Here is a 12,304-nt window from a genome sequence, read left to right on the forward strand (position 1 = left end):
TAGGAAGCAAATAATTAAAAACATCCTTGTGCATTAGTAATAGGAATGTAAAATGGTAAAAAAAAATAGCAGAAAATAGCATGTACAATCTTTCCTTAACTAATGAAATACAGAATCACCCCAACGTTCAGTGTTCACACCTCCAGACGCATCTTAAAACAGAATCACCCCAACGTTCAGTGTTTGCACTTCCAGACGCATCTTAAAAACAGCCGAATGCAACTACCAAAACAGGCTGTTTTGTTTGAACTTGGAGCTTTATATGTGCCTGGTAAAGCTCTCTACCACTAACTACGAATGGGTCTAATGAAAGAGGAAGCTGAACAACCATCTTTGTTCAGATGTCTTGCTCACAATACATACAAGGTAGATGCAGCTTAAATGTCTACTAAAAGATGAATGAATAAATAACTTGTAGTATAACTCATGCAATCAACGATCCACCAGCTTTTAAATGGTAGAGGATTCTAGGAGGCAGCACAGCAGTGGAACCTTGAACATATTACATTAAAAGAAATAAGCAAGGACAAACATCGATGGGTCCACCTGTGTGGGGCCAAGGAAGAGAAGAAAAGTAAATGGCAAACTATGGTTTAATGAGTGAAGTACTTGGGTTTGTTCAGGTATGTTGTATTGGTGATTAAAAACAATGTGTGTGATAAAAAATTATAATCTTTGAAATGACAACACTGCTCCTTCTATGTTATGTATATTTAAACACAAGAAAGCAACAGAAAAAAGAAGTCAGCTTACCAGTTCCTTCGCCAAGTAATCTGCCAGAGTGTTGAGAAGCTTATAGTATACTTCAAACCACGGCAAATAACTGGAAGGAGAATTTACGGGTATGTAAAACACCTGGAGTTTATGACTAATAAATAAACAGGAAAATGAAAACTGAATTGATAGTCTTTAAAACACATTGATCCTGGAGAAAAGAACTAAGCCCATGTTTTCTTTACTAATTCCAGAAAATGTATGACTGTTATTATAGTAATATTAGTTATATATGCTTCCACCTTAAGTCAGTAGCATCTGCAAAAGGACTTAATCCTATGTCAAAGCAAGCACTGCAAAAGGGTATCCACAAGCTAACTATAAATCTATGCCCAACTGCAGCCACATGTCACTTTATTCGAGAGAAGTGAGACCTTAAGAAATGTGTCCTTCATGTGAGTGTCCCAAAGTGCATTTATATAAATTAAGATGTTGGCAATGTCACAAGGCCACTAATGTACAGTGGTCTATCATTGACTTATACAGTATACAGCAACATTTGAATCTCTTTATAAATACTTCCCAGTTGATACATAATGCAACAGAACCATTTATACAATTAATTCTTCAGAAACTATGTAACCATCATTGAAAATAAGGCCTACTCTAAAAATACGCATACAAAACATCTTCAATGACAATACCAATTATGATTTGAAATTTATTTTGTTATGTAAAACTATTCTTTACTTATGTATTTGCTTGTTATTTGCTTTTATTATTTATTTATTTACTTACTTATTTTCAAGCAGAGTCTTACTTTTTAACTACACTTATTTTCTAATTCAGTTTATTACTTTCTCTTTCAATACAAATGAACAGCATAGGGTCAATGAGATAGCTCAGTGCCCAGATAAAGCACTTTCCATACAAGCATGATAGTATGAACTCAACTCCCGGAACCCACATAAGAAGGAACAGAAGTGACTCCCCAGAAAGCTGCCCTCTGATGACAGGCAAATGCCCACACTTCTGCACTGTACTTATACACAGTAATGGTGGTTTTTAAATAGCTGAAGCATGAGACACATGAAAACAAATGTATGTTTATAATGAACAAATGGAAAAAACAGACTATGCCACAGAAGAGAATTTTAAAGAGCCTTTGTCCCCTCAGGCAATGAATAAAAGAGTGTGCTAACAAGCTAAACTTTAAAACGTAACTATTAGAAAACAAGAAAGAGGGAAGGAGATAGCGTGTGGGAACCTTAGTTCAGTTCCTGGAATCACACACTGTTGGCTAGAGAACTAAATCCACAAAGCTACCCTACGACCTCCACACATACTCCACAGTTCGAGAGCCACCACCACAATAAAAACATTTTGGGGTGGGGCAGAAGAGTTTTCAGAAATTCTAAAAGATGAGGGGGGAAAAATCTCAAAACATGATAAGACAGAGAACAGTGTAAGAAAATTTCCTGGAAACTAGAATAAAAAGACAAATGGAGAGCTAAAAAGAGGAAAAAATACCACAGCACCAGCCTGAATCAGGCAGCTCCCAAAACAAAGAAAAGGGAGCATTTCTTACAATATTAGCAAAATAGCTCCCCTTCTGCAGACCTGAGTCTTCTGACTGAAGGTGGGATGATGCGGGAGATGAGGAAGCCACACTTCAGTTTCCCGTGAAACTCAAGGATAGGAATAGAATAAAAAGAAAAAGATGTCTCCAAGAAGACAAAGAGATAAGACACAAGAGGACCAGCTACAAGTGTCACCAAACTCCTCAATACAGGACCACCCCCCCACCCCCCATCCCCCACCCCAGCAAGTGAGATGGTGAAGGCTTTCCAAGCAGAAGGAAGGAGGTCAAGTGTAAGGGCAGAGTCACAGCATGCTCAGAAATTCCAGGATTCACGAATCCTCCTCCTGGCTTCAGGGAGATAAGGGAAACCATGAAAGAATGCAGGGGCATGGGATACACAATAGAGACCACAAAGAACAGAGAAGTCCTGGGCCTAAGGTGTCCAAAGGTTTAGGACCCAGTTTGACAAGGAATAAGCCTGCAAGCAAACATTGGACAGGCTCACAGTAGACATGTTGATGCTTTGTGTGGGAACTTAGAAAACTCTGCACATATTTGTGATACCTCTGAAATCATTTATGGATGTGAAAATCAAGCCCTAGTTTTTAGATAGCAATTCAACTATGCCTTATTAAAAAAAATACAATAATAATCCTTCATATTACAGCTTTTAAACAATTCAGTGTAACATGTATTTCCTGCCATGGTTTTTCTACTCAGTATTCATCTGAAGTCATTTGTTCCTCAGGTCACACCTGACAGAGAAGCAAGTGTGCCAACTACAAATCTCCTCTACTCCCTGCCCCCTCCTCCAAATCCAGTCACAAAACACCCAAGAATCCTGGGACACAATGAAAAGATGAAATCTACAAATAATAGGAAGAGAGGAAGGGGAAGAAATCCAGGTCAAAGACACACACACACACAAACCTTTTTTAAATAAAATCATAGAAGAAAATTTCCTAACAACAAGAAGGACAAGCATATCAAGGTACAAGAAGCATACAGAACACCAAATAGACTGGACCAGAAAAAAATTTCCCATCAGCATTTACTTGAAACACAAAACATACAAACCAAACAAAAACACCTGGGGGGAAAGGGCTATTAAAAGTTGCAAGGGGTGGCCTCTTTTTCTTCTGGTCCCAGGAGTCACGGTTACCCTGCAGACATGGCCAAGACTAAGAACCATACCACATACAACCAGTCCCAAAACGGCATCAAGAAACCCTGCCACAAAGATAGGATTCTCTTAAGGTGCATGCTGACTGGGGCTTATTTACATGTTTGTCTGATCATGTCTTTCTGAACTCAAGCAACCTTCCTTCGGCTGTCATTCTCTGTTTCATTCACGGACATAAAGCGCACTGACGCAGAAGAAAGGCTGTCCACACCATTGGACGGGAGGCCGCCCCATTCTTTCAGCTCCTCAGATCCCAGGTCCAGCAGGCGAGATCTGCTGAGGTCAACTGAAAACTCGAAAGGGTTTTGATCCCAAGTTCCCAAGGAACATGTGCTTTGCCATGAAGCACAACAGGAAAGGTCTGAAGAAGTAGGCAAACAATACAAAGGCACTGAGTGCACATGCAGAGACCATTAAGACCCTTGTGAAGCCCAAGGTGGTTAAGTGCAACCACAAACCTAGCCTTCTTGCTTTCATTGCTCACCCCAAGTTTGGGAAGCAGATTCTAAACTACATGGCCAAGGGTCATAGACTATGTCAAACAAAGTCCAAGGCTCAAACCAAGGCAATGGCCTCAGCTCCAGCTCAGGCTCACAAAGGTGTCTGAGTGTTGAAGGAGCTGCGGGGCTGCTTCCCGCCACCCGGCTAGCTTTACCCAAAATAATTACACACAAACTGTATTCTTTTAAACACTGCTTGGCTCATTAGCTCTATCACTTACTCGCTAATTCTCATATCCCGATCAACCCATCTCTAATAATCTGTGTAGCACCAGTCTTACCGAGAAAGATTCAGCATGTCTGACCTGGCGGCTGGCTGCATCACGTCTGACTCTGAGAGGAGCTGCCCTGCATCTGAGCTCACTTCCCCTTCCTCCCAGCATTCTGTTCTGTTTACTCCACCCACCTATGTTCTAACCTATGAGGGCCAAGCAGTTTCTTTATTATTTAACCAATGACCTTCCTCCATCATCTGAGTTCTTTGTGAAGGCCCCATAGAAAGGTTTCCATCTGCCAATGTGAAGACAGACAGACTGATGTGACACACCTACACACAATATCAATACACACAATAGAAATATTAGGAGGCCAGTGCCCTATGCTGTTTTTGCAAATAAACTTGAGGCAAGATCTGTATAATAATTTTAAAAGGGTGCAAGGGAAAAGGACCAAGCCAAATATAAAGACCTATTAGGATAACACCCAACTTCTCAGGTGAGACTCCAAAAGTCAGAAGGGTCTGTGTAAACGGAGACTGCTCCCTCATTTCCTGGCCACCCAGTCCCAAATAATCACACAGAAACTATATTAATAACAACACTGTTTGGCCAATAGCTTAAGTGTATCCCTAGCTAGCTACTATATCTTAAATTAACCCATTTCTATTAATTGTGTATCACCACGAAGCTGTGGCCTACCAGTAAGTTTCTTGCATCTATTTCCTTTGGCAGCTACATGGTGTCTCCTTGACTCTGCCTACTCTCTCTATATATTTCTGTTCAGCTATCCCACCTGGCTTTACTCTGCTATGTCATGGGCAAAAACAGCTATATTCATCAACTAATAAAAGCAGCATATATACAGAAGGGCATCCCACATCATTTCCCCTTTTCTTTTTAAATAAAAAGGAAGGATTTAACTTTAACATAGTAAAATTACATATAACAGAATAGATACCAAGCAAGAATTACAGTTACAATATTTTTTGTGAGTCTAACATTTTATATATAATTTATCTTTTATCCTAACTGAGGAAAACTGCAGAGGCAGGAGGATCTCTGTAAGTTCAAGGCCAGCCTGGTCTACAAGAGCTAGTTCTAGGAGAGGCTCCAAAACTACAGAGAAAAAAAAACAAAAAAAAAAAGGAAAATTGTAACTATAACTATTTGTATTCAAAGACCCCAGAAAGATATAATATTACCTAAATTAACAGGACATGCATAGTAAGCAACTTCCAAAGTTCTCAAACTGACAGAGACATCTCACTACCTTCTGGACAGATGTTCTACACTCTAAGAGACTACAGAGACCAGATCAGACCATTATAGTCAGCAAAATGTTCAATCACAATAGATAGAGAAAGAAAGGCATTCCAAGATAAAACCAAATTTAAGCAGTATCTATCTATAAATCCAGCCCTACAGAAGGAGCTAGAAGTAAAACTTCAGCCTAAAGAAGGTAACCAAGCCCAAGAAAACATGGGATGAAATAATTTCAGAATAGCAAATCAAAAGGTGGGGGAGACACATCACAACAAATAATGGGAATCAATGTACGCTGCTCTTTAAAAACTCTCTGTATCAAAGGTTTCAAACCATCCCTACCCCACCCTCTGCCAAAAGACACAGACTAATGGAACAGACAGAAAAACGGGACCCATTCTCCTGTTACATCCAACAAACACACCTTAACACTAAGGGTAGACGTCACCTCAGGGTAAAAAGATGGGAAAAGATATTTCAAGCAAATGAACCTACAAAGTAAGCAGGTGTAGACATTTTAGTATCAAAAAAAAAAAAAAAAAAAAAAAAAAAAAACAGACTTCAAACCATAACTAACCAGAAAAGATAGGGAAGGACATTACTACTAATCAAGGGGAAAATCCACCAATTTGAGATATCAATTCTTAACATCTATGCCCTAAAGATCAGGACACCCAAGTTTGTAAAAGAAATACTATTACATCTTAAATCACATACTTATCAACACACTGAGAGTTGATACCACATTCTCGCCAACTGACAGGACATATGGACATAAACTAAGCTGAGAAATATGGAGCTACGTTATGTGAATAAAACAAGTGGGCCCAATAAGTATTTATGGAACATTTCACCCAAACACAAAAGAATATCCCTTCTGAAAAATGGGGGAAAGGTACACCTCAATTAAAAACAATAAAGTATAAAATAAAAAAAAAAAGAATATCCCTCCTCAGCACCTCATGGAACTCTATCCAAAATACACAAACTCAGACAAATTCAACAGATACATAAAAATCGAATAATATCCTGTGTCCTATCTGATCACTACAGATTAAAACTGAATAAAACAGAAATCTTAAAAATTTATAAAAAAAAAATCAACAACTCCAGCCTGGTCTAGAAGAGCTAGTTCCAGGACAGGAACCAAAAAGCTACGGAGAAACCCTGTCTCAAAAAAAAAAAAATCAGCAACTCACTACTGAATGAAAAATGGGTAAATGGGTAAAGAAACAATAAGAACATCCTAGAATTGAGTGAAAATGAAGACATTAAAAAACCCAAACATTTGGGACATGATGAAGGAAGTTCTAAGAGGCAAGTTCATAGCACTAAGTGCCTACATAAAAAATTTGGAGTGATCTCATAGCAAAAAAAGAACTCACAACCAGAAGAAGTAGACAGCAAAAAATAATTGAACTCTGGGCTGAAATTAATAAAACAGAAACAAACAAAATAACAACAACAAAAGTACAAAGAATCAATGAAACAGAGGTGGCTCTTTAAGAAAAATCAAATAGATTGACAAACTTAGTCAAATTAAATAGAAGGCAGAAAAAGAATATTCAATCTAACAGTTATAGATGAAAAGGGGACATAATACCAGACTACCAAGGAAATTCAGGGAATAATAAGAACATACCTTAAAAACCTGTACTGCACCAAATAGGAAAATCTAAAAGAAATAGATAAGTTTCTTGATAACACCTAAAAATGTTAAATCAAGAACAGATAAACAATTTAAAATGACCTACAACCCCTATTAAAATCGAAGCAGTATTAAAAGTCTCCCAATCAAAAAGAGCCCAGGGCCAGTAGTGCAGAATTATACCAGGGTTTCAAAGAAAAGTTAATGTTAATAATCCTTAATTTATTGCACAAAAGATAAACAGAGGAACATGACCCAAATTTCCTTCAAGACCACAGTTACCATGATACCTAAAACACATAAAGGCCCCACAAATTTCACTTACGAACATAAATGCAAAAATACTCAATAAAATACTTGCAAGCCAAATCCAAGAACACACCAAGAAGATCATCTATGATCAAGTGATCACATCCCAGAAATTCAGGGATGGTTCAACATACATAAATTAATAAATGTAATCCATCATATAAACAAACCAAAAGAAAAAAACCACACGATCATTTCATTAGATGCAGAAAAGGTCTTTGACAAAATCCAGAACCCTTTCAATTCAATCCCTATCACAATTCCAACACAAGTCTTCACTATTTTTAGAGGACAATTTTCTGCTTTATATGAAGAAGAAGAAAACATGGGATAGTTAAAATAACCCTGAATAAAAAAAAGAACTGCAGATGGCATCACCATCCCCTACTTCAAGTTCTACAGAGTTATAGTAATAAAAGCAACATGGTACTGGCACAGAAACAGACTGGTTGATCAAAGGAGTCGAACTGCAGAATTGAAGACCCAGGTATGAATCCACACACCTATGCACACCTGATTTTTTTTAAAATAAAGAAGCCAGAAATATACACTGAACAAAAGATAGCATCATCACAAATGGTGCTAGTCAAAGTAGATGGCTGCAAATAGATCCATACTTATCACCCTGCACATAACTCCAAAGGGGTTCTCTGTGTTCACATTATATTTCTGAAATAAAAGGACACTCAGACTTCCGCAAGATCATTCCCTGACACACGAGCAAGTACTATAACAACAACGAACAAAGTGAGGACATGTGTGGGTTCTCAGTGATGAACTGCTCATTACAATAAATCATACTTTTTAAGAGAACGGCACTCCTATCTAAGTGGAACTGGTCTGTAAAGATCCAGACATGCTCCTAAGAACAAGAGAAAGCAAAGGCATTTCTGCTGCAAACCCACAGCAAGGCAGAGCAGAGACTGCAGACTGGCTATCTGCAGCTGCAGCCAACCAACCCAGGGCTCTGTTTTCTACACCAGCAGTTTTGTGGTTGTGCTTAATCTAATACACTGCCAGTGTCTAAGTCTCAGATAATATATTTGAAAAATCTTGTTCCTCTAGAAATGTTAAGGACTGGACTCTAGCCACACAACATTCCTCTAACAGAGCCTAGGGCCAAGAGGCGTTCCTCTGGGTCCTGTGGTGTTCAGCACACTGCACTTTCCTCAATTTCCTATAATGAGGCGCCTCACCTATTTCTTCTTCGGGTCTCCTGGCTGATGATCCCTGAAGCAAACTAAATTCACAACCCACAATAGGAAGCAAGTGCTCAGCAGAAGTACTACCTCTGACTTCCTACCTGATGGCCCACGACGGGAGAAAAGAACTCCAGGGGTTGAATAAGATTCTATTTCACTCTTGTGGCAAAATTTGTGGCAAGATAAATGACAACCCTTTTTTTAACAACATTTTGTCTAAAACTTTTTACTTGACTGTAACGCATACAATAAATATTGTAAATCATCTGTGCTTTCAAAGGTAAGAAATACTCTCGTGGGTTTTAATTTGTGGGTTGTTGGGTTTTTTGTATTTTCTTGGCTAATTTTTAAGCAATATTTATTCAAAGCAATCTTCACAAACATATAAAATCTAAATAATTACCAGTAACTTAAATTTTCCCCTATCTTTTTGTACTTCCAAACATACTTAAAATACATTTTTTTGCGTTTTTTAATTAACCAACCACAAGAATGCCAGGAAGTTAAAAGTGCCAACCAAAAGTGGAAAACGAATCTGCTTTCTCATTTGAATGTTTTAAAAGTAAAAATGCAGCCTGATCAACAAACTGTGTGACTGTTATAAATTTGTAAATATATAAACATAAAACAAATTACTCCTCAAAAAGCCAGGAGTCTAAATTCCAACGAAGACAAGAGGCAAAAGACCGATGCATACACCAAATTAGAAGCTCATCTGGTGGCGTCAGAAGACTCCGCCACACTTGGACTTCCACTATAGTGCTAATAAAATTTTTACATTCAAAAGTCAAAGGTTAAATAAAGGAAAGGAAATGCTTTTTGTCAAACAGTCAAACAACCACTACCAGCCTGAGTGATCAACAGGAACCTAACACATAGTAATCAAATAAAAGGAAGGAGCCCGCCTTTCCTTAGGAAAACCTCTCATGACTAGAGGCTGCTTGTCCGCTAGAAAATTGACACAAAATGTGCAAAATTGAAACATTCTGCTTCTAAGGGATTTGTCTAAAGGAAGAGTGTGAAGCCTTCAAGTTTGGCATGAGTTACAGGTAGCAAAGAGAGCTACAAAAGTCTTAACCATAAATCTGCCTTCCTCATTAGAGTATTTCATTTTGAACCCTTGGCGACATTTTTATAGTTGTAAAATTACGGTAATGAAATTAGAGAGGAAGAGTATGTCTTGAATCTTTGCTAGCATATGAAAGCAATTTTAAACATAAGCAATAAGACAAGTTAGTGATCTAAAAACAGCTTTGAAATCTTGCTAAATCAGGACAGACACTTCAGAGAAAGAACTCTAACAACACAAGCCTCAAATTAAATGTCATTTTAATATTACACTGGACTAAATTTTAACTGTTCTTAAATAAGATAAATGGCAGTAAAAAAAAACATATTAACTGCCAAGTAATAAGATAATTCTAGGAGAAAAGCAACACGTGGTTTTAGTAGCATGTGTGCAAAACCAACTTATCAGGAGAGTAAAAATAAAATTGATCATTGTCTGATTAATCATGTATGGTATTTCTGCATAGGAGAATATTACAGTCATCAGAGCTCTTATGAACTACTTTAAAAATATCCAAGTATTTTTCAAATTATAAATACTGATAATAGTCATTCCTTAATTTGATAAACTGTACAGCAATATGTAAATATACCTTTGGTCATGAGGAAGTAAGACTGAAACTTAAATGTCACAGTGCAAATATTCTAGGTCACAAATATAAATGATTTGTATTTTCTTCTTTAGATCTCTCTGGATGCTCTGTGACTTGCTGTTGAAAAGATTTTGTCAAGTTCCTCGATAAGTCTTAGCTGTAGTAAGAACAAGAATTCCAATCAAAGGCTTTGCTAGTCTGACTGCAAACACTCCTGAAGGCTTCTTCAGTCTCTAGTCACAGCCAAAAGAACAGCTCCTCTCTCACCAAACTGGAAGCCTGGTCACAAACAGAAAAGTCTGGGAAATTGAGTATCTCTGTAGACACTCTCACGTTCAATCCCCAGATATTTTCCACAAAAATAACTATTTAAATCTAAGTTTTAAATATGTATAGAATGTATATTATATGTTTGTATAATGTTTATATTATCTCAAACTTTTTTCTAGTACATTCTATGTGTATGGTGGGCAGTGGTGGTGCACTCTTTTAATTCCAGCACTTGGGAGGCAGAGGCAGGTGGATCTTGGTGAGTTTGAGGCAGCCTCAAGTTCCAAACAGTCAGAGCTACACAGAGAAACCCTGTCTCGAAAAACAAAAAGCAAAAGCAAAATAAACAAAACAAAAAGGATAAAATCTAGCAAATATTGCTTCAAGGTAATAAGTTTTAGAAATATGTAACACATTTTTCAACTAATAAACACTTCCATATTGACCCTTTTACATGGAAATCAGAGAATATTTGGATTCCTAACTGTCACAGTCACCCCATCAACACGTTATTTTTCTTTCAGAGATCACCATTTCACATCCTGATCTTAAATTAAATTTCAGTGGTGTAGAAAAAAGACACCCACTTTTTGTTCTTAGTTCTATGGCACTGCCATGCTCAGGGGACCGCTTGCTGTGCCCACTCCAACACCTAGTAAGATAACTTCCCTTCTCGCAAACACACCACATATATTTACCTGAAGAAAGATGATCTGGATACCGTCCTACTAGTTTCTAACATAATTCCTACAGTTTTCACTTGGAGTTGATCATCTACATAATGATGGCATCTTAGAATGTTAGAGCAATATAGTGCTGTGGTAAACAATTTTTACAATATTACAGTATTTCTTTTATCTTTTGAGATAACAATATAATTACATCATTTTCCCTTCCCTTTTCTCCTTCCAAACTCTTTCATATACACTTCAATCTTTGTAAAATTAATTTATGGCCTCTTTTTTCATTAATTGTTGTTGCATACATATATTTATATTCCTAAACATGCAAGTACAACCTGACCATTCTGTATAATGCTAAATGTATATATGTGTTTCCATTGCTGAACATGGTATTGAATAAACAATGTAGCCACTTTCCATGAAACTATTTTTAATAATAGTTTAATGATCCTTTCAGAATGTAATATAACATATTTTGATCATATTAACCCCAACTCTTCCCAGATCCACTCTCACACCATACCTACCCAACGTTGTGTTCATTTTTTTTACTTTTTAAAAACCATTCAGTTCAGTATGTGTAACCTAAATATTTCTGAGGGCGGGGTCTGCCTTGGAGAGAGTGGTCCACCTATCAAGAGTCATACCCTTTAAGGAAATTGAATTTCCTTCCGTAGGAGGCTATAATTTACCAATAGCTCCCTAGCCAAGAGTGGGCACTTCTTGCCCACCTCACCATGGTGTGTGATGTCATCCACAGGCTAGTGGTCCAGGATTCTAGAAGAAAGCAGGCTAAACAAGTCATAGGAAACAAGGTAGTAAGCAGCCCCCTCCATGACCTCCTGCCTCCAGGATCCTGCCTGGTTTGGGTTCCTGCCCTGACTTCCTTCAGGAATGGACTATGGATATGGAAGTATAAGCCAAATAAACCCTTTCTTCCCCAACTTGCTTTTTGGTCAGGACAATAAACATCTCGTGTTTTTTCTCATACGTGGATAGTAGATTGAAAACTTTAGATATGTATATTCCATTTGGACTAGCCATAGAAAATAGAAAAACAGTGGCAGAAAG

General features: G+C 37.5%; 1 protein-coding gene across 3 annotated transcripts in view; it reads right to left on the reverse strand.

Moving 5' to 3' along the window:
- Positions 1-12,304, reverse strand: part of Dennd1b (DENN domain containing 1B) — a 231,217-nt gene that overhangs the window by 136,113 nt on the left and 82,800 nt on the right. For all 3 annotated transcript variants that reach the window (XR_009057142.1, XM_057769835.1, XM_057769834.1), the window contains exon 6: positions 754-823. Coding sequence is in view for 2 of the 3 variants with exons in the window: in XM_057769835.1 (XP_057625818.1) it covers positions 754-823 (70 nt within the window). In the remaining variant the exon portion in view is untranslated. The remainder of the gene's footprint in view (positions 1-753; positions 824-12,304) is intronic.

Source organism: Chionomys nivalis, chromosome 5 (genome assembly GCF_950005125.1).
Source record: "Chionomys nivalis chromosome 5, mChiNiv1.1, whole genome shotgun sequence".
NCBI lineage: Eukaryota > Metazoa > Chordata > Mammalia > Rodentia > Cricetidae > Chionomys > Chionomys nivalis.